Source organism: Naegleria lovaniensis, assembly GCF_003324165.1.
Source record: "Naegleria lovaniensis strain ATCC 30569 chromosome Unknown tig005, whole genome shotgun sequence".
NCBI lineage: Eukaryota > Heterolobosea > Eutetramitea > Acrasida > Naegleriidae > Naegleria > Naegleria lovaniensis.
This window is the reverse complement of record NW_025407827.1, coordinates 1-22,911: the sequence shown is the minus strand read 5'-3', so window position 1 is coordinate 22,911 and position 22,911 is coordinate 1. Positions and strand designations below refer to the sequence as shown.

Genomic DNA, 22,911 nt, shown 5'->3' with positions numbered 1-22,911 from the left:
ACCGAATTTGTTGAGTGGAAGAATTCTTGTTGCTTTCTCTTGTTGTTGAAAAATTAAATTTTCTCTTGCGACAATTATGGGATTGTCTTTTTTGTTCAACTGTTGGTTCAATAGTTTCAACGAAATATCACCTACTTAAACTACGGAAGCTAACAAGCATGATGTGCTCTACTGGACTGTGAGTTGGTTCGTCATGATGTAATAGTGAGGGAGATGGACATAAAAGTCTTCTTCACCATCCTTTGATATTTTCTCCATGCAACAAAAAAGGCTCCATACAAGAATAAAACGACTCATCAAGACTAGAAAAAAATTCGTGTTGTATTGTAGCCGATTGATTTACAACCCGAGATTGCGATATTATCATTCTAGAATCATTATATTGCACTCATATTCATTCAGAAACAAATAGCAACGTGTGTTATATTGATCCTTTGTTTCTGCTGGTCCTAAATTTTAGCATAAATATTTATTGGAGATCTTGATCGGACCTACCTGTGGCTTAATGTAAGTACGACGCGAGATTGAAGTACGAGTGTGAGCTTTTATGATTGTCGTTATTATCACAAATGATATGTAAATACTGTGTGGCATTATGATATCTGCTTCATATGTTCCCATAATACTTACTGATGCCACATCAAATTTGATGAAACTTATGCTACTCCATCAACTCATCAAACAAATATTGGTGCTGCTTTCGTTCACTATCATCACCACACTTACTGATGTCTCTATTGACAATGACATTTGCCTCATCCACACACATTTGTCTGGATATCCATTTGCTTCAATTACTCTTGGAAATTGTCCTAAATTTGGCAATTTTGCATATTAATCATGGCTTATATTGAACACAAAATTGGCTTCTTCTTACAACCCATCTTGTTCAAACATTCTACGCAAAAAACCTTTCCATTGCCTTCTTCCCCAACTTTTTGGTGTGGTGATTGGGCAACATTTGACACCTTGTTGTACTACAACAATTTGGTTTTCCAACATCCGATTCGAAATTGTATTATTGTTTCTTGCGATATTGTATTTAATATTCAATTTCCTATCTATTCTTGGCTTACAAATTCCATTGTATAATTCATCATACTCTTGAATATTCTTTGGACACTTGTGCTCTACCTTGATAATAATATTATTATTTACAATATCATACTATATTTATTTATACAACACACCTTACACGTGTGGCACCATTCATCATTTTACCAACTCGTTCGAACAATTGTTGTGTACACTGATTCATCGGACTGCACAAACACACAGTGAAAATGCTTTCAAGTCTCCTTCATTCGTCCAAGCAACAAAACAATGATGACTCGAGTACCGACACAGATTCGCCACTTGATTCACCCAATAGCACAAAATCGAAAAAGGTCTCTGGAATTAGACGAAATGCCTCCATCCAAGTGGGATTGAGCGACTTTGAGTTGAGCGGAACAAACGTACCAAATCCAGAGTCCATTTCACTCACTCATCTCTCGAAATATGCCATCACTCTTGCTGGTATTCATGAGGTTGTTGAGGAAAAGAAGGACTTTGTTAAACTCATCAAAAGATTAGATGAAACAGCTAGTATTATAACCCAGGCTCATGATATTATCTATGAAGCCATTATGCAAAATCGTCGTATTACTAGTAGTGATGAATGGCTGGTAGACAATTTTTGGATGATAAAGGAACAAATTCACATGGCTAAAAAGCACTTGCCTCTTGGTTATGAGAAGGAAATGCCAAAGCTTAACAATACCAAGTGTGCTGGTTATCCTCGTATTTATGGTATTGTGTTTGAGTTGATCAACTTGGTGAATGGTCAAATCACTGAAGAAAATATTTTCCAATTCGTGAAATCATACCAATCGGTGAAACCGTTGACAATTGGTGAATGTTGGGGTTTGGGAGTCATGTTACGTTTGGGTTTACTTGAAAATATTAGACGTGTTGCAGACGGTATTATCAGTAGAAGACAGGATTGCAACCTGGCAGACGCATGGGCAGACAGATTGTTGACAGCAGCTGAAAAGAGTAGCCGTGACGTTGTACAAATTTTGTATCAATTGTCCCAAAGTGAGCCTATCATTACCAATGCGTTCGTTTTACAAATTAGTCAACGTTTGCAAGGATCTGATCCTGTTCTTTCAATTGTAAATACTTGGCTTGAACAACAATTGAGTATTAAGGGTATCGATATTGACCAAATTTTCAGAATGCAAAAACAAGCCAACTCTGCTAATCAAGTTACCATGTCTTACTCTATCAATTCATTGAGATTGATTAACAATTTTAACTGGAAGGAATTTGTTGAAAAATTGAGTCACTTGGAAGTTATTCTTCGTAAAGATCCATGCAACATTTATCCAATGCAAAACTTCCAAACTCGTGACAGATGCAGACACAGTGTTGAAAGAATTGCCAAGAGATTCAAGCTGGACGAAAAGCAAGTGGCAAACAAGGCCCTTGCCCTTGCTAGAGAGAATCATGAGGTACTTCAAACATGTGTTTTAGGCTCTACACGAGGTAGAAGCAGATCGAATAGCGATGCAACAGAACCAAGCTCTCCTGGTGGTTCCTCGAGTCCAACCTCAACCCCTCATTCGCTCTCTCCTCGTTCTGCTAGTAATGTTATTAAGAATATGAATCCAGATCAAATGTACGACATGAAACTAATTCGTAGGAAGGCATGCATTACCTATTGGCTCTTGGAAGATGAAGGACTCATGGAACTTCACAGAGCAATAGGCTTCAAACTTACTCCATTACCAATTTCTTGGGTTGATTTACGAACTCCAATCTTCCTCTTGTGTATCTTGTTGTTGACTTGCTGGTTTGCCTTCTCTTATATTAGTTATACTACTACTTCTTATTCAACCCAATTCAATAGATACTTACCATTCAGTAGTTTGGCCTCTCATTCTGGCTCCTCCTACGTTTACTTTGTGTACGAAAAGTATCTTGCTCTCATATTGCTTTACATTTCTGTGATTTTGGTTGGAAGTCAATTTGCTGTGAACTTGACAAATATGCTATTTGTCAGATTGAAATATCCTGCCTCATTACCTTCTATGGATTTCAGCTTGACTGGAATTCCAGATGAACACAGATCTATGGTAGTTGTCCCAACCATGATTACAAGTGAAGATGGAATCAAAGAATTAATGTCTGACTTGCAAGGAAGATATCTGATCAATCGTGATAAGAACATTCTGTTTGCGCTCATTACTGACTTTGCTGACTCCAAAAATGAAACCACAGAGAAGGACGACGAACTAATCAAGCTCGCTGTGGACGGTATTAATGAGTTGAACAGATTATATCCAAGAAACATTGATGAACAAAAGGTTGCCAAAACTTCATTCTTCCTTTTCCACAGAAAGCGAGTGTATAATCCTGTTGAAAAAGTGTGGATGGGTTGGGAGCGTAAGAGAGGTAAATTGGCAGAATTCAACAAATTTATTTTACATGGAGAAAAGGGTAATTTTAGTCACATTATTGGAGATATCACCAATTTGCACACTATCAAGCATGTGGTTACTTTGGACACTGATACCATGTTGCCTTCTGATGCTGCTCGTAATATGATTGAGACAGCTGCTCACGTTTTGAACGAACCTGTCATTGATCACCAATTGAAACGCGTGACTCATGGTTATGGCTTGTTACAACCTCGTGTCAGTGTTGGGTTTGCAGGATCAACCAAGTCTCTTTATGCATACATGCACAGTTTAGATTCTGGATTGGATCCATACACAAGAGAAGTTAGCGATGTTTATCAGGACACCTTTGGTGAAGGTTCTTTCATTGGAAAGGGTTTATACAATGTTGAAACATTTGAAAAGGTGTTGGGCGACAAGTTCCGAGAAAACAGAATTCTTAGTCACGATTTAATTGAGGGTTGTTTTGTTAGATCTGCTTTAGTTTCCCATGTTGAGGTTATTGAAGATTATCCTTCTAGTTATGGTACTGAGGCCTCCAGAAGACATCGTTGGATCAGAGGTGATTGGCAAATTGCTTCCTATGCATTCAGTCCTTGGATTCATACCCTCAACGGCTATGAAAAGAATACCCTCACTGCTCTACACAGATGGAAGATTTTTGACAACTTGAGACGATCCCTCGTTCCTGCTGCCATGACTTATCTCATCATGTGTACTGCTTTGTTCACTTCATACCACTCCAAGTTACCACTTGTGGCAGTATTGTCTGTGCTCTCGTTATATTTAATTCCAGCTGCTATTAACACAACCATTGATCTTGTCAAAAAGTCAGAAGATATTACCTGGAGTTCACACTTTAAGAGAATTCGTTTCAATTTGGTCAGAACCTTCGTCGATATTTATGTAGAACTTGTCTTTACTCCATTTGAGGCCTACAACAATATTGATGCCATCATTCGTTGCTTGTACAGACTGTACTTTAGTAGCGGAAAAGGTCTTTTGGAATGGACCACTTTCCAAGCTGCAAGCAGTGTTTACAAGACAAATCTATTCCTTGCCATGTCAAGATTATTATGGTTCCCAGTGCTTTTAACCACAAGCATTATTTGCTACATTATTATTCAACATAACACTGCAGTGACCTATTCTGAATGGCAATTATCAGGTTATGCCAAGAGACCTCTCATTCTCACAAGTAATATCATTACTATTGTGTTATTGTTCGGTAGTTGGATCGGTTCTCCATTTATTGCCTATTATTTGAGCAAGCCATTGAAGAAGAACCTCTTCGAAAGAGAAACTGTTAATGACCTCACTGTTGATGATAAGAAATTCTTGCAGGTTCTCTCTCGTAGAACATGGAGATTCTTTGAGACCTTTGTCAGGGAAGAAGACAATTACCTTCCATTGGATAACTATCAAGACTTCCCTAAACCAATGCTTGCACGTAGAACCAGTCCAACAAATATTGGTCTTGCCCTTTTGGCTAATTTGGGAGCTTATGACTTTGGATTCATCACAAACAATGATTGTATTGTACGAATTCATAACACTCTATCTACACTTTGCAAGATGGATCGTTATAAGGGACATTTTTACAATTGGTACGATACTCAGGATTTGAGACCATTGTGGCCAAAATATATCAGTGCTGTTGACTCTGGTAACTTGGTTGGTCACTTACTCGTTCTCAAATCAGGTTTATCCGAATTGACGGAATACTTTTCCGCACTGAATACCGACACTTATATTAACGGTCTCAGAGGAAATCTTTATAGCATGGAATTTATTTTACAAGAAGTTGAAAAGACAACCGACACAGATGATGAAGAACTCATTTACTTTGACATTAACGAAGTTAGACCAATGATCGACGATTTACACACAAAACTTGGTACCAAACCAACCAAGCCAACTAAACTAATCCGTTGGTATACCGAAATTAAGGCCAGTTCCAAAAAATTGGAAGATGTTTTACTCGAGTCTTTGAACAAGCTCAAGAAGGCATTTAAGGAAGACCAACAATCCGATATTGAGTGGTTATCTGAAGATATTGAAGAGCGATATGAAAAACAACTTTTGTTTTATGCTCAATCATTTGTCGCATTGGTCACATCTATTCTAAAGGAGATGAATGAACTTTCGCCATTCTTGAAGAATTGGGAACTTCCTGAAGAGTTTTCCACTCAACAACAAAGTTCACTCTCTGGGCTCTTAGAAAATGAATCGATCATTCAATTCGTTAAGGAGTTCAACAAGGTTGATGTTGATACACTGACCGTTCAAGAGATTTCTGTATTGAAGAAGCAATTGAACATTTCTTCCATTAGAAAACTCCTTTCCAACATCAAGGTCACTGGATCAGGAAGTAGTAGCAGTACCACAGCTACTGGAAGCACCACCTCTGCTACATCACCTACATCATCAACTCCAAAAGGTATTGAAGCAATCAAGAGATGGACACAAGAACTTGAAGAAGCTTTGACAATTGCAGAGGCTGAAGCCAACAGACGTATCAAATTGTTGAAGCGTTTGGTTAACATTACTGAAAATCTCATTGAACAAGATTTCAGCTTCTTATACAATCCATCTCGTGACTTGTTAGTAATTGGTTACAACGTTGAGGCTGACCGAATTGATCAAGCTCACTACGACATGTTCTGTTCCGAGGCTCGTCTCATCAGTTACGTTGGTATTGCATTGGGTTATTTCCCAGTGAAGCATTGGTTCTCAATGAGTCGTCTAATTACGACACAAGGAACTCATCCTGCTCTATTGTCTTGGTCTGGTTCTGTCTTTGAATATTTGCTCCCTCTCAACGTCATGCCAAACATTCCAGGTACTTTACTCGATTCTACCTATCATGCAGTTGTTTTACGTCAAATTGAATATGGTAAGCAAAAGAATATTCCTTGGGGTCAAAGTGAAAGTGCCTACAACTTGATGGATGCCAATCTCGTTTATCAGTATGGTCCATTTGGTGTTCCTGGTTTGGGTCTTAAGAGAGGTCTTTCCAATGATCTCGTTGTTGCTCCTTATGCCACAGCCATGTGTTTAATGATCCTTCCAAAGCAAGCAACAAAGAACTTGAGACGTTTGACCGAAATGGGATTGTTAGGATGTTATGGTTTGTTTGAATCTGTGGACTTTACTCCACACAGATTGAGAGGTAACATTGATGCACAACCTATCAAGTCATTCTTTGCTCACCATTCTGGAATGTCATTCCTCAGCTTGGTTTATTGTCTCAGAAATCAACCAATGCAAAGAAGATTTATGGCTGTTCCTGAATTTGGTGCCAATGTTTTGCTATTGCAAGAAAAGATTCCAACTGTTCCTCACATTTCAAATCCAAATGAAAAAGAAACCGAACGTTGGAAGAATGTTGGCTATAACCTTCCAAGCGCCAATAGACAATTCCATGGCTTGCACACCTATCCTGAAGTACACATGCTCAGTAATCATTCACTTCATGTCATGGTCACTGTCAATGGAGGTGGCTACATTAAGTATAAAGACATGAGTATCACAAGATGGCGTGAAGATGCTACTCTTGATGGATTTGGTGTATTGACTTACTTTAGAGATTTGAAAGACAAGAATGACATTTGGTCAGCAACTTCGACACCTATTAAGGCATCCAATGACAATAATTATTCTGTCACATTTAGTCAAGCTCGTGCCGAATTTAAGAGATTACACAGAGGTATTACCACAGAGACCATTGTAACTGTATCACCTTTGGATGATGTTGAAGTGAGACGAGTTCGAATGACTAACAATACTTCTCAGGCAAAGGAAATTGAATTCACAAGTTATGGTGAGATTGTGTTGAACCAAGGACGTGCTGATGCTGCACACAGAGCCTTCTCTAATTTATTTGTTGGAACTGAAATTCTCCATGAACAAAATGCCATTCTCTTCAATAGAAAGCAACGAGATCCAAAGGACAAGAAAGTCTTTGGATTCCACATTTTACATGTTCATGAACCAAAGAATATCATTGGTGAGAGAAGCTTTGAAACCGATAGAAGTAGCTTCTTAGGTAGAGGTTACACAATGCAAAGACCAAAGGTATTGTGTGACGAGCCTGGACCACTTTCCAATACTGCTGGCTTCCCTCTCGATCCAATTTTCTCAATTCGTCAAGGAATGAGAATCAAGCCAGGAAGAACCGTTCACATCGACTACATTACTGGTGTTGCATTTTCAAGAGAAGATGCTCTTGGTATCATCAAAAAGTACCAAAACAAGAAGACTACAAATCACGTAGTTGATTTTGCTTGGGTCGCATCAGAGAAACTTTGCTTCCGATTGGGAATCACTGAAATTGAAGCTCAATTGTTCTCCAAGTTGGCAGGTTGCATCCTTTATTCAAATCCACGATACCGTGCTCCACCTGGTCTCATCACAAAGAACCGTAACAATCAATCTGGATTGTGGAAGTTTGGTATTTCAGGAGATATTCCACTTATTCTTGTTCGTGTTTGTGATTTAGAACAATCCTTCTTCATGCAACAAGTACTTCAAGCTCATGCATATTGTCGTTGTAAGGGAGTTGTATTTGATTTGGTTATTTGGAATGATGAGACTACACACTATCGTGACTTGTTGAATCAAACACTCCATCATTTAATGTCACACATTCCAGGATCTACTGAATTGTTGCATCAACCTGGAGGTATCCATCCTGTCAGAGGTGACAGCTTGACTTCATTCGAAACTGTATTGCTGTACTCTGTTGCTCGTGTAGTTTTATCAGACAATGGTGGAAGTCTCACTGACCAAATTAATAGAACCTCAAAGAAGGGACTAGTAGTTCCTGCATTCCAACCTCTAACACAACCACGCCCAGTTAAGGATGTACTTAATACTGTTCCAAAACTCCATGAAAGAGATTTAATTTTGAGAAGCGACGTCGGTGGTTTTGATGCTAAGCGTAAAGAGTATGTCATGATGCTTGGTAAGAACCATGTTACTCCAAAACCATGGTGCAACGTTTTAGCAAACGATCGTTTTGGTTCTGTTATTTCTGAAAGAGGTAGCGCTTATTCATTCTTCACAAATGCTCACGAGTACCGATTAACTCCATTCAACAATGACGCAGTTTTGGATGGTTCTGGTGAGGCATTCTATATCAGAGATGAATCTACAGGACAATATTGGTCTCCAATGCCTCAACCTGTCACTCCTGATAGAGATGACTATTACTACATTTGTAGACATGGTATTGGTTACAGTATTTGGGAACACTTCCATGATGGTATTCATACCGAGACAACAACATTTGTGCCTCAAAACGAACCTGTTAAGGTATTTTTAATTCGTGTCACCAATAATAGTGGTTATGATAGAAATTTAAGCGTGACAGGTTTTGTTGAATGGGTTTTGGGAGAACTTAGAGAATTGAATGCTCCCCACATTATTACAGATGTTGAAAGAACTGACAATAGTACTGCAATTATTGCTAGAAACAGTTTCCATATTCACTTGTCGCACTTTGTTGGTTTCTTCTCTGTCATTGGCCACAAAGAAGGAACACTTACTGGTGATAGAAATGAATTTATTGGTAGTAATGGAACTCTTGACAAACCTCAAGCTATGAGACAGCAATATCTTTCAGGAAACGTTGGTGCTGCTTTCGATCCATGTGCTGCTATTCAAGTTCCAATTACAGTTGAAGATGGAAAAGTTGTCGAAGTTGCATTCATGATTGGTGCCAACTACTCCAGAGATGGAGCTAAGGATGTAATTTCCCGTATCCGTAGTAACCTCATTGTGAGACAATTGTTGAACAGTGTGAAGGCTTTCTGGCATTACACATTGAATACCATTCAAGTTGAAACTCCAAATCCAGAATTGGATGTTCTTGCCAACGGATGGCTCCTGTATCAAGTACTGTCTTCACGTATTTGGGGTAGATCTGGTTTCTATCAATCGAGTGGTGCTTTCGGTTTCAGAGATCAATTGCAAGATACAATGGCAGTTGCGTTTGTCATGCCACAAATTCTCAAGCAGCAAATTATGACCAATTGTGAACATCAATTCGAGAAGGGTGACGTATGCCATTGGTGGCACGATGTCACAAATAGTGGTGTCAGAACCACATTTAGTGATGACTATTTGTGGTTACCATTTGCTGTTGCACACTATATTGAAATTACTGAAGACTATAAATTACTCCATGAAAGAGTTAGATTTAGCAAGTTGAGAGAAATTGAGCCTGGTGAAGAGTCCGTTTATGACAGATTAGAATACACCGAAGATACTGCTACTGTTTATGAGCACTGTAAACGAGCATTGAAATATGGATTTAAATATGGTGTTCATGGTCTTCCATTGATGGGTTGTGGTGACTGGAACGATGGTATGAACTTGGTTGGTATTCATGGCAAAGGTGAAAGCGTATGGTTGGCCTTCTTCTTGTATCATGTTCTTGAAAAGTTCGAGCAATATATTTTGCAAACTGAGATTAAGGATGATGACTTTTTAGAAGAATGTTTAAAGAATAGAGAATTTATCAAAGAAAATATTGAAAAGAATGCATGGGACGGAGAATGGTATCGTAGAGCATACTTTGATAGTGGTGAGCCATTGGGTTCAAAGGAGAACTCTGAATGCCAAATTGACAGCTTGCCACAAAGTTGGGCCATCATGAGTGGTTGTGTCGATAAGAAGAGAGCCAAGATGGCATTGACCAATGCATATCAACGATTGGTTAGACACGATTTGAAACTTATTCAATTGTTTGATCCACCACTTCAATATCAAGAACCATCTGCTGGTTACATTCAAGGATATGCTCCTGGTGTCAGAGAAAATGGTGGACAATATACACATGCCTCTATTTGGTTCGTATGGGCCTATTCTATTTTGAAGGACTCCAAGAAGGTGTGGGATTTGTTTGATATTTTGAATCCAATCAACCATGCCAAGACAAAGGAAGATGTTTGGAAGTACAAGGTTGAACCTTATGTTGTCACAGCCGATATTTACACTCTAATGGATCACGAAGGCGAAGGTGGTTGGAGTTGGTTCACTGGTAGCGGTGGTTGGTTCTATCGATTGATTTTGGAGAGATTGATAGGTATCAAGAAACAAGGTAACTCGCTCAAATTTGACCCATGTCCAAGAGAAGACTGGAAGAAGTATTCAATTACCTATCAACATGGTAAAACAACTTACCAAATTCAAGTCATTCGATCCGATGAAAATCATTTGAGTGTAGACGGTGTCAAGAAGACTGATCCAACAAGAATTCCATTGCAAGACGATGGCAAGACACACAAGGTTGAGATTTATTACAAATATTAATTCGAGGACAATTACATTGCAGCACTCATTCAGCGATCCATGAAAATCATTTGAGTGTACATTGAACATTACATCATAATAATAAACCAGTTTACCATTTTATGTACAAGATTTATGGGCTGATTGAGCACAAGTTAATCTTCTGCAATATAAACCTTTTTTCGAGAAAAGATTTTAATAGCGTCTTCAATCTCTTCCAGCTTTCGTTCTAATTGTGCCTTCTTCTGTTGCAAAGACATGGTGTCACACAAAATAGGCATCCTGTTGATGGACCCTTGAATCTCTTTCTTGTTTCGTTCCAATTCTGATAGCGTTGCAATACGATCGTGCTCAGAAACCAATTTCATACCTGGAGGACATTCATCCCTCTTTCGCTGCTCCTCCATGGCTTTTTCCTCTTGTTGCTGCCATTCTGCTTTTCTTTCCAAAATACTGTGTTCGAATACAGCATGATAGTTTCATCCATAATAACCGTCAAACATGATTCATCGTTACTTACTACTTGGGAACTCTTCCAAATGTTTCAGGTTTTTCATATTCCGTGTTATCTTTCTTTTGAATGAGTTTTTGTTCTCCCTTTTTTGCCATCATTTTCAAATCTTTGGTTGCGTTTTGAACAAGATAATTCTTTTCCTCTCGCTGGGCACTTTGAGGTGGAGTTGCTTCTTTTTTAGGTATGGCAGGCTTTTTAAATTCTTGTTGAATCAGCTCTTTTTCTCGTTTAACTTCAATCGCAATTTCCTTCTTTTTCAGGGCTTGCTCACTCACTCTTTCCTTCATAGCTCCCGATCTCAAATAATTTTCATTGACTGGATTTTCGGGAGAGTAATCTTGTTCTTTGATCTGTTTCACTTTGGATTCCACTTCTTTGTATTGGGGTAATTTGAATTCTTCTTTTTTTATCGACTCAGTCTCCTTCTTGAGTTTATTTTCATGTTCCTTCTCTCGGAGGCTCTTTAAATTTTGCAACATGTGATTTTTGGGAGCTTGTCCTCTCTTTTCTTGCAAACCCGATAACCGTTTACTGGATGAAGAAAATTAGCCACTTGACTCGAGTCCGAATGATGATGTTTGATCATGTTTTGATTCTTCTTTGAGATCAAATATATGTGATTAAAATTTGTAAAAAGGACAATGAGGTGGTTGTGAAGCTATTTTTTTTAAATTTAAAATAACATGTAAGAGCGTTGGCGGGATGCAAAACCGCGTTTTTTTACACTTTAAAAAAATTCAAAAAAAATTCCCTCAAATCTCACTTTAACCACCATCACACACCAAATGAACTCGAATAATTTATTACAACCCAGTTCAGCAATGACTACTACGAACACGAAATTTGGCAATACACTCACCACTCCCATGAGTCCGGTGTTCACTTCCGACGCGAGTGGATCTGGCGGATCTGCTCTCTCTCAACTACAACCTGGATTGGCAGCCTCGTTGAATCCAGAGTCCTCCGATTCCATGTTATTCTATGCAACACAAGCGTTGGATAGGCAGAACAAGTTGTTGCAATTTGTAGATACATTCAAATTTAATATAACCGAATATGTCAAAAGTTTACAAAGTTCAAAGAAATCATTGGATCCCATTGATGAGGCAGTTTCAACGTTGGACGTGAGAGATCATCGGGAATTGCAAAGTTTCTTATCGTTAATACATCATGCTTCCGTTCAGACGGCTCATCAAAATGTAGTCATGCAAGAGCGACTGGAACGATTGAAATCCAAAGATTTGGATACTTTTGAAAAATCATGGAAACTCATTCGAGATTTTACTCAGCAGTATGTCAAATCGACCAAAAAGACCATCAAAAAGAGAAAAAAGCAACCACCTTCAAAGAATGATCAAGTGCGAGACATTAAGGAAAATAGAGGACTGAAAAAGAAAATATATGAAGGAATGGATGAAATGAGAAGCATCTTGGAAGAGTATGTTCATACACAACTCTTTTATCACAGCAAGTGTTTAGAAATGTGGGCATGTGTATGGGAAGAAGCCCACAGAAATCGAAAAGATGAAGTGGCTCGAAGAAAAGAAGAAGACGAGGAAGAAGACGAACGATTGTCACAACTCTTAAAAGAAACATCCTCAGTTCTTGCACAACAATAATCAACAACAACGAGCCATACGTGGTTTCACGACCCTTCCCTTCACTCTGTTCAAGAAGACTGTTCACGTTTTGATGTAAAAAGAAATTAAATTGAAGTGAGAAAAAATACCAAAAATACTCAGAGCACACATTCTTCCAAAATTTGCAAAAGTACTCTTGTCCGAGAGGAATGTCGCCTTCTACATCATCACACCACACTGGCGGTCTCTCTCCAAAGGTACTTTTATCCTCTAATACTAGCAACCCAGTTTCTTCCTCTCATACAAATTCGTCGTCATCATCTTCTCTCATTCCGAATACGACGATGATGAACACTAATACATCCTCTCCTGGTACTCCCCAAAATACCAAATCCTCTCCTTCTGCCGGTTCCTTTCCAACCATAACACAATCTCTTCCCAATGCCATACTATCAAATGTTCCGAAACAAGTGTGCCTTCTCATTGATACCACCTCCATGATGCAACAATACTTTGGAGACTTCTTAAAAATAATTCAACCTTTTTTAGAAACTTTGGCTGGAACAAATGTATCATCCTCTCAACAACATCAAGGAAAGAATGAAAATGCAACACAAAAGAATTTGATCACACAAAATGTAGAATTTGGAGCAGTATTATTTCAGAATCATCCTCCGTTTGGAGATTTTTTGGTGAGGGTCATACCGTTCGTGAGAAATGTTGGATCAATTTCTCATTTACTTGATGGCTTGGAAAAGAAATTTAAAGGAGGTAGGTGTACCTAAAATTCTGGTTGTATTGAATGGAAATTGTTTTTTCTTCTTTTTCTTGGTGATTTAATAATGGATATTCGACATTTTTTGAAACAACAATTGGATTTATGCTGAAAATATTTTGCTTGTGTTGCAACAACAAATATTCCATGTCTAAATGTTTATGTTGAATGGTTTCTTAATTATTGTCATTTCATGCACACCTGAAGGAGGTGTACGAGATACATGTCTTGCTGAAGCATTGGCTGCCGCTTCTACGGATTTACAATGGGAAAAAGATTCTATCAAATATTGCCTCATTTGCTCGTCGACTCCTTCCGACCATCCGTGCACCTTACCTGGACCATTTGTTGGCAAACCTGCCTCATTTATTGTTCGAGAAATGGTTAAAAAAAGTGGAGTATTATTCTCGATCATTACACCTTTTCGTAGCGCAAAATGGAAATCTATTTTTGAAAGTAGTAAGATACTTTCAGGCAAAGGAACCATAGGAGTGACTGTGAAAAAGGAAAACCCTAACAGCATGGAAACTGAAAATTTGAGTCATGACAAGTTGAATATTTCGAATGGATGCTTTGAAGGAACCAATTTATCTCAAGAAGTTTCGTCAAAAGAGTACATTGTTCGATTAATTTTGGAAAATGCTGCCAAAGTAACCAATACCAAGACCTTAAATTTACTCGGATTTAAGGATACATTTATTGAATTGAGAGGAATTGTTTTAAACCCACAAAATTTTGCTTCTGCGACAAGTGCCACCGCCACCGCCACTGCAACTGCTGGACCTACGACTGCTTCTACTACTACCACGGCAGCCACCAGTGGTACTGGCAATAATATACAACCACTGCTACCATTCACAATTGCCACGAAACATTCACCGAGCCAGACCACAGCTTCTTCTCCAGGTATGGCACCTCAATCTGGAACTGTGACCTCCACAACCAAATTGTCACCCTCTTCTGTTGCCACTACTACTTCTCCAATTGTAGATTCCACGAGTGCCATCTCAAGCCCAAGCACTTCATCTCCTAATACAATCACAACAACAACCACAACACCAGAAAACACTTCAACCAATGCAGGCACTCATCAACAAGGCGTTTTTGTTCACAAAATTACCTTAAATGTGGAAAATTCACACCTATTAGGATCGTTTGAACTGTATGCTAAATCCAATGAGTTTGATACATCCAAATGGCCCAAAGAATATGAAATGAAAAAGTCGGTCTACGTGATAAAGCAGCCAGCCCTGTCATTTATCATTAAGAAGCAAATACCGTTGTGTTATTGGAAGGTAGTGTCTGAATCACCGAAATTTCTTCAGAACATGAAATCCATCATTTCCAAGAAATTTTGCCTTGTCATCACCATTGATGATAAGAAATCCATGATTGTGTACCCATATCAGATTTATAAGGCCATACGAAAACAACAACCTCTTTCCACAGAGACATCGAAGGCCGAACCAATTTTTGTGTCGTGTGTTTTGGACACGCCTGTAGTGGAGAAGCTTGTAGAACGAATTTCCATGCCCACATCTTCCACAACTGCCAATCCAGCAGCTACATCTGTACCCAATGCAACAAGTGTGACTGCAACGAACACAGCAGCAGGCACTGCCACTCTTGCAAATCCTGCTACTCTTGCACCGACCATTGTCAAGCCACCAACCACGACAAGCAGCACACCTGTTACTGGAATTCCTCCAGGAATGCCTATTGGACTTTATCCTTTCCCGTATATGATACCAACAACAGGAATGGTGAATTATGGTCAATTTATGTTGGGAATGCCAAATTTAACACCCATGCCAACGGGAAACATCAGCAACCCAACAACAGCCCCAACTACTAACACCGCTACCACTAATAACATCACTGGAAGCAAAAAGTGAAGGGAGTTTTAATGACTTGCAAAATGTTGGGAACATTGATTGAAAATTCATAGCACGAGTTTTTTAACACATGGATCGAATGTTGATGTAATTATTATTGGACACATGTGTTGTTTGACCATTTATATTACTCATCATTTTGGAGAACGTGATTTGAAACAATTAGATCCAATAAATTCCAACATACAAGTCAACGATACCAAGCAAACGGTATTCGTGTTCGTTCATTGACGAGGGTGAATCCCTTACTATTGTTCATCCACCTCAAAGGTTGAAAGACGTCTACTGTACGAGTAATTTCCAAACTCGTTCTTTGAATCTAGTTTTTACATGGATGTCCATCCACTACAAAAAACCTACGAACATGTTTGATACTGTAACACACTCTTTTTTGATCAGAATTGCAGTGACGTTGAGGAACCAGGCCACCATTAAGATCTTTATTTCCCACCAATTCGTGACGCATCGCGATAAGAAAATGACAATTCTCGCGTGATGTCCTCTATTCCACCATGATTTCGGACATGATCTGATCAGGGATCTCTTCGCAAAGAAAGTCACACTTCTTCTTCTTCAATTTTCACTGTAACCACAGAAAAAAACACTCAACCGTTCTCTCTCACTCCAATATTCACATGTTCACTGAAACTCTAACTAGTGTGGATGAAAAAAGGATCGTCCAAAAGCCTCTTTCACATGTTGCAACACCCACTCGTAATAGTACAAAAGGTCATGAACCCATACAACCTGCTATTACCAAGAGACTTACCTATTTGAAGTCTCCTCCTCTTCATGTACAACCGTACTCGTTGATTGGCATGGAATCATCTCTTCCAACACCATGCCACCACCATCCTTCGCATCTGGATTCCACTACTACCAACGTTTTGGTACTTCTAAAGAACGTCCTGCTGGACCTTTATTGAATGTATCACCCCAACGAATGTGTTTCCCTAATGATTTTCCAGTTCGATCTCAACCATCCATGACAACCTCAACAAGAATAACAAATAGAACGTCCAAGCAATTAGCACCACCTGATATCAAGTTACTATTACCTCCACCTTCACCACATCTTTCAACACTCTTGTTGATGAATTCAATGTGTTCTACAGACTCCACGGATGGGCCAGAAGAAGGATGGCAGGTGTCTCATGCTGACCAAAATTGTTCGAAAACAGTAAGAGCTGAAATCGTGCGTAACACTCCCACCTCACGATTACAAATAGAAAAGAGTGGTTCTGATCGAGAGGTGTCTCCTGTCCTCGATGTGCCAAATGTCATTCTTCTTCGAGAAAGTTGTAGTCGTTATTCAGAGTCGTCGACCACTTCTTCCAGTGGAGGTGGAGGTGGTGGTATTTCGAAATCACACAAAATGAAACAATTCACACCCAACAACAACTGTAAACACAACAAAACTGCTACAGCACCATCATTGTCTCACCAACCAACCTCAATCACTTTTCACAATCCACGAAAAACTCATTATGCCAAACGTAAACGAACCTGTAATTCCATCACCAAAGAAGAATTACTCTCCGTGCTTCATCTTTCACAAACACAAGCATGTCAAGTTCTTGGATGTAGTGTCTCGACGGTGAAACGACGATTCTATGATTTGAAAGATGAAATTGGAATTTCACATTGGCCAAAAGATTATTTTGAATTGGCCATTCATAATAAGAAGGTTTTTCAAAAAATTTATCCCATGTCGTTGAGTTTTATATTGAATCCAGAACAAGAACAACAATCAATGGAATAAAGAGTCTTTTGAGTGTGTTATGAGGATGGTATGAAATCAGGAAATGATAAATATGTGAAAGGAATGGAATTGGAAAGCTCTGAGAGAGGATCATGGTTGGATGTGAAATGGAAATGGACCAAACATGTATGTAACCAAGTTTGGAATTCCTTAGAGCTAAAGATCATTTTCACATTCATTCAAATATTTTCAACTTGATCCTAAAGGTAGTATTGATCGAGGACTGCATGCATCATGGTTACAAAACGACATTATTATTTGGGCGGAGTTAAACTCTTCTCGAGAGAATCCTTCAAACAAAAAAAACAACCGCACCTACTCACCCGCATTCTTTTTCCCACTCAGAACTCTTGAAATTAAGCCGACCCGATACAATTAACCGTGCTGTGTGGTGCGAACAACAAGAAGATTTTCAAATTGATTGTGTGCTGCTCAAATTTATTGTTGATTGAATAACAAGAACATTTCAAAACATGCCTCCACCACCACCACCATTGGAAGAAGGAATGACCTCTTCATCGTCCTCGGATGAGGAACACCACCACCAAGAAGTGAATGAAAAACGCTCTTCCACCAACTCCTCACCTCCAACTACCACTGCAGCAGTTTCTTCTTCTTTAACGATGGTTCAACAACACCCGCATAACATCATGATGGACAATCATCAAAAGAGTAATAGTAGTACGACTGGATCAAGAAGTTTGACTCCTCTTCAAATTGAAACAACAACAACAACAACTCCCAACAACAACATGACGATGATGGCCTATCCAGTTCACGCAACCTCTACCACGAACATGACAACCTCTACCACTCTCGGAAATCATTCAACAACGACAGATCCCAATACCAATCAGCAAAACAACAATAATAACCCTCCTTCATCATCAGCAGCCTCATCTTCCTTCAAAAGTCCCAAACATTCACCAACGCTTCCTCCCACACCCACTCAAATCAAACCCATTGAAACCAAGGAATGGCAAGTGGATTTTAGAAAGTTTCCCATTGTTGATCCCAAACAAATTGCGGAAGGATCCAAGAAGAAGCTCCGCAAAAAGGTTTCCAAGTTTTATGAAAAGCAAAATGAATTGGTGGAAGGATTTGCTGAACTCTACACGAATACAGTAACGAAGGAGTTTCTCAGAGAGTCTGATGATGAAGGATGTGAAGGTGATTCGTTCATTAAGAAGGGACATACTTCTGGTAATGATTCTGGAGATGATTTGGCGAATAAGGACAACAACACAAGTATTCAGGTGGGTGATGAACATATTACGAACAAGCACGATGTTGATCCCTCTTCGAGTAGCAGCAAGGAAACTCGATATGCCAATTTTTGCATTCAAGCAAGTTTTTGGGTCAATGTCATGTTGGTGTTGTTGAAAGTTTCTGCAAGTTTCTTGTCCTTGTCACTCTCAGTGATTACTTCAACCATTGATTCCTTATTGGATTTGGTTTCTGGTTTAATTTTATTCTATACCAATAGGTTAAAGAATAAGAAGAGTGATCTTCATTTGTATCCGGTTGGAAAGGAACGATTGGAACCATTGAGTTTTATCATATTTGCAACGTGTATGGCCACTGCTAGTTTGCAAATTATTAAGGAAGGATTTGTGACAATCATTACAGGACTCGTGACTGGAGATCCATATTTACCAGCCAACTCGGAAAATATGGTCGAATTATTGAGCAAACCAGAGTTGTTGAATGGAACTATGGAATGGATGTTGGGTGTGAAAATTCCTGCTCTCTTCAAAATGATATTTTACATTTATGGTTTAATTGTTCTCATTATAGCCATTTTCGCCAAATCCATTCTCTATTTCTTGTGCATACGGGCTAAGGAATCACCTTCATGTCAAGCCTATGCATTCGATCACCGAAATGATATCCTGAGTAATACCTTCCTTGTATTTTCTCTCTTCATTTCACAATGGGTGTGGTGGTTTGACCCATTTGGTGCCACCATTCTCTCCATTTATATTATTTATGGATGGATTGGAGAATCTTTGGAACATGTGACCAAGCTAGTGGGATTAACTGCCGAGTCAGAATTTATTAAGAAAATTACGTTCATTGCTGTCAATCACAGTGAGAAGATTATGAAGGTGGAAACTGTGACAGCTTGGTACAGCGGTATGAATATTATTGCTGAAGTCCATGTTGTGCTACCACCTGACATGTCGCTACGCGAAGCACATAACATTGGCGAGGATTTACAATTGAAAATCGAGTCAGTTCCTGAAGTTGAGAGATGCTTTGTGCATTTGGACTTTAACGACACACACAAAATTAACAAATAAATTGTTTCGTAATATCAAGTGATCACTTGCGTCACATTAGTTTATTTCTATAACTATGCTGTGTCATGGTTTGAATGGGGAGCTTCCAGCTTATTTCTGCTCTCCAACTCGTTCCTTGTCTTCCTTCATGAGTTTGGAATAATAAGCATCCCAATCAATTTGTAAATTACCACCAAACTCAGTGGGTAAACTATCTGGGTCAATCTTGTTTTTAAGTTCGTCCATCTTGATCATCATGTATTTGGCCTTTAATTCTTCGGATAGGAAGGGTGACAAGAAGGCCCAAATCAAATTAATTGTCCATGGTGCGTTAATGACAAACACTCGACCTAAGCGTTCTGGATAGTAAAATCCAATGTCGTCAAAAATATCTTTCTATGAGAAGTGATTCAATAATACCACATCACGATTTGGATGGTCACATTTACAATGTTTCACAATTATCCAGAACATGTGACTCATAAATTGTCCACTTACCATTCGTCTCACTAAATTCAAAGAAATACCAGAAACATCCACGACCCAATTCATTTGAAAATTGTCATCTTTGAAACGACCTTCACGAATGAAATTTCTCTCATGTACATAAATTAAATGACGGAATTTTAGACTCTTGTTCTCATCAGAGTTGTCAAGTAAATCTCTTGAAACCCACATGTAAAATAGTGGCATTCCATTATCGGAGGCATAACCAGTGTCAATAAACATTTTTGATTTGGCTGTTGTGTCCAAAAACTCCTCAAATCTAACATTTTCAGGTTTGTATTCATGTCTCCAATTCAACATTTTAATAATCAATCGAGTACTTTCATCCAATGCCCAAGCATGACCTCTCAAATATCTATAAATTGCAAAATCATCCAATAATTTTCTTCTCAGCTCATTAAACTCCTCAGCACTCATTGATTTCAATGTATTCTTCTCTTGTTTCACAACTTGAGGAATTTCTCTTGTTGCTTTCAACGCCTTTGCTACCCGAACAACAGAACTAGTATGATTATTGGATGATGCATCATCGGATGATGATTCCGACACTGTTGATTCAGCAACAATAGCCTCTCCATCCTGAACAAGAACTCGTACCAACAAGACCAACACTCCATCCATCAAATCCAATTGTTCTTGAGTAACATCTTTGGTATAGGTTTTATGAAGACTCCTCACTTTTTCTAGTTCAGGAAAATCCATCAATTGATAACCTGGACCAGACGTGGATGATTCGGATTTTAATCGTAACATTTTTTTTTTGTTTGGATGGAACTGTGGTTGCAAGGTTACAAAATGTCAAAGGATCATCACGAATGCAAGTTCAAGAAGATTCAAATTTAAGGAGAATTGGAAAGGGAATTTTGATTCAAAGAATATTCGCTCGAGATGAAAAACTAGTTTATAAAAATGTCAAAACCTCTTCCAACTGTTCCATCCATGACTGTCGGTTCATCCACAGCAACAAGTCCAGGATCATCCATTTTGATGGATCAATATCAAGAGTCCTTGAAACGTGATGAGTACTTGAAAAGTCAATCCTACACTTCTTCCGATGATGAAGATGATGATCAGACTTTGAATGATTTCACTCATTCCGATGAAATATGGAATCAACCTCCTCCTTCCGAGCACGATGTAGCAAAAAGATCTTTATCCAAAACGATGATGATGACAGCAACAACAACCACTACTGACGATTACAGTAATTATAAAAACAACAACAACAAAACTCGTTTCGTCCTATCCATCGATGGTGGTGGTATTCGTGGAATCATTCCAGGTTCCATCTTGGCTTCTCTCGAAAAGGAAATCATTCAAGAAATTGTCAAACATTTCGATCAATTAGGTGAAAAACCTCCTGTTCATAATTTTGCATTAACTTCTTGTTTTGATTTAATTGCAGGAACAAGTACAGGAGGAATTATTGCATTGGGATCTGGAATTTCACCTACAAATTCGAGATTTAATTTTAAATATAATGCAAGTGATTTGGGAGATTTGGTAAGTTTTCAAGAATTGTCATACAATGTACAATCTACTGATTTTTTACGCTCATTGTTTACAATGAAATTTGACATGTAGTACACAAATAATGGTTCTCTCATTTTCTCAAAAGAAAACAAACACAACAAATTGAGAGAATTTTTAACATCTTCAAGATATGACCCCAGTGGATTGGAAAGTGTCTTGACACAATATTTTGGTAGTTACAAATTGAGTGATCTTGTCATTCCTGTTCTCGTCACAAGTTTTGATTTGAATAGACAAGAACTCGTTGTGTTTGACAGTGAAAAAGCAAAACCTCAAGGAGAATTAACACAAAGACAATTACCTTCTGATTATTATTTACGAGATATTGCATTGGCAACATCTGCTGCTCCAACGTTTTTCCCAATTCGAACCATTGAATCCATTACTGATCCAAGTGACAAGCATGATTATATTGATGGAGCTGTCACGGCCAATAATCCAACCATGCTTGCTTATTTGAAAGCGAAAAAACTCTATCCTGGTGACAATATTTATGTCATTTCATTGGGATGTGGTTATGAGAATATTGAACGACCTGTTTTAGAAGGAAAGTTAGAATGGGCAAAAACGATCAGTTCTCTCATGATTACAGGTGCTTCTAACTTGACAGAATCATTAATGCAACAAATGGTTGAATTGTCACCCAATGACAGATATTGGAGAATTGATGTCAAGTTAGATCAATGTTACTTGGATGTCACATCTGAAGATTTTTTGAAGAGTCTGAAAATTATTGGAACGAGTTTGAGAACCAATGATGATCATGCTTACAAAACCATTCGAGATACCATTATTGATTTTTATGCATCGAAGGGATATTATACTTGTTTTCGACTTGTTGAAGAAATTGAACAGCAATTGGAGAGTCCAAAACTTCGAAAAGATGGTCACATCGAATTGATTTAAGCGATAAGGGACTCACTCCAATAGCTACTTGGGAAGTTGTTCATTATTTGAAAAATCAAATTTCATTTGAGAATCTTTACAAAATGAATCTAAGTGGACAAGAAATTACCATTGAAATTTTAGAACAATTATTACACTTGAAAACTGGAGAAGCTCCTTCCAAACACAAGAAAAAACATCCATCTCTCAAAAAGAAGGAACAATTATTTGTGAAGTATACTTCCAATCATTCATCAGTCGTTGTTTCAAAAACAAGACCTCTTATCAAACGATTGATCATGAGAGATTGTAAAATTTCTGGACAAGTTCTCACATGGCTCATTCACCAAAGTGATACTCTTTATGAATCTTTGGATCTGGTTGGTTGTGTGAAATGCAGTGAATGTGATTCTGGATTTTTAGATGCATTGTGTGTCAT

General features: G+C 38.4%; 9 protein-coding genes across 9 annotated transcripts; 7 read left to right on the top strand and 2 right to left on the bottom strand.

Annotated features, from left to right (window-relative positions):
* Nucleotides 1–1,283: 1,283 nt before the first annotated feature.
* Nucleotides 1,284–10,760, top strand: C9374_012379 (uncharacterized protein; the record flags this gene model as incomplete). The annotated part of the gene is made up of 1 exon (XM_044688139.1): nt 1,284–10,760. The coding sequence occupies one exon, from the start codon at nt 1,284–1,286 to the stop codon at nt 10,758–10,760; it is 9,477 nt and encodes a 3,158-aa protein (XP_044554021.1).
* A 134-nt stretch (nt 10,761–10,894) lies between these two features.
* Nucleotides 10,895–11,732, bottom strand: C9374_012378 (uncharacterized protein; the record flags this gene model as incomplete). The annotated part of the gene is made up of 2 exons (XM_044688138.1): nt 10,895–11,192; nt 11,260–11,732. The coding sequence occupies 2 exons, from the start codon at nt 11,730–11,732 to the stop codon at nt 10,895–10,897; spliced, it is 771 nt and encodes a 256-aa protein (XP_044554020.1).
* Nucleotides 11,733–12,038: 306 nt separating this feature from the next.
* C9374_012377 (uncharacterized protein) lies at nt 12,039–12,872 on the top strand (the record flags this gene model as incomplete). Its single annotated transcript, XM_044688136.1, has 1 exon — nt 12,039–12,872. One exon carries the CDS (start codon nt 12,039–12,041, stop codon nt 12,870–12,872), a length of 834 nt encoding a protein of 277 aa, XP_044554019.1.
* Nucleotides 12,873–13,042: 170 nt separating this feature from the next.
* Nucleotides 13,043–15,503, top strand: C9374_012376 (uncharacterized protein; the record flags this gene model as incomplete). The annotated part of the gene is made up of 2 exons (XM_044688135.1): nt 13,043–13,604; nt 13,816–15,503. The coding sequence occupies 2 exons, from the start codon at nt 13,043–13,045 to the stop codon at nt 15,501–15,503; spliced, it is 2,250 nt and encodes a 749-aa protein (XP_044554018.1).
* An 841-nt stretch (nt 15,504–16,344) lies between these two features.
* C9374_012375 (uncharacterized protein) lies at nt 16,345–17,265 on the top strand (the record flags this gene model as incomplete). Its single annotated transcript, XM_044688134.1, has 1 exon — nt 16,345–17,265. The coding sequence occupies one exon, from the start codon at nt 16,345–16,347 to the stop codon at nt 17,263–17,265; it is 921 nt and encodes a 306-aa protein (XP_044554017.1).
* A 473-nt stretch (nt 17,266–17,738) lies between these two features.
* C9374_012374 (uncharacterized protein) lies at nt 17,739–19,568 on the top strand (the record flags this gene model as incomplete). Its single annotated transcript, XM_044688133.1, has 1 exon — nt 17,739–19,568. One exon carries the CDS (start codon nt 17,739–17,741, stop codon nt 19,566–19,568), a length of 1,830 nt encoding a protein of 609 aa, XP_044554016.1.
* Nucleotides 19,569–19,658: 90 nt separating this feature from the next.
* C9374_012373 (uncharacterized protein) lies at nt 19,659–20,807 on the bottom strand (the record flags this gene model as incomplete). The annotated part of the gene is made up of 2 exons (XM_044688132.1): nt 19,659–19,943; nt 20,046–20,807. The coding sequence occupies 2 exons, from the start codon at nt 20,805–20,807 to the stop codon at nt 19,659–19,661; spliced, it is 1,047 nt and encodes a 348-aa protein (XP_044554015.1).
* Nucleotides 20,808–20,963: 156 nt separating this feature from the next.
* Nucleotides 20,964–22,493, top strand: C9374_012372 (uncharacterized protein; the record flags this gene model as incomplete). The annotated part of the gene is made up of 2 exons (XM_044688131.1): nt 20,964–21,557; nt 21,639–22,493. 2 exons carry the CDS (start codon nt 20,964–20,966, stop codon nt 22,491–22,493), a joined length of 1,449 nt encoding a protein of 482 aa, XP_044554014.1.
* An 83-nt stretch (nt 22,494–22,576) lies between these two features.
* C9374_012371 (uncharacterized protein) lies at nt 22,577–22,911 on the top strand (the record flags this gene model as incomplete). Its single annotated transcript, XM_044688130.1, has 1 exon — nt 22,577–22,911. A coding segment is annotated over one exon (335 nt), but the record flags the coding sequence as incomplete, so codon positions are not given.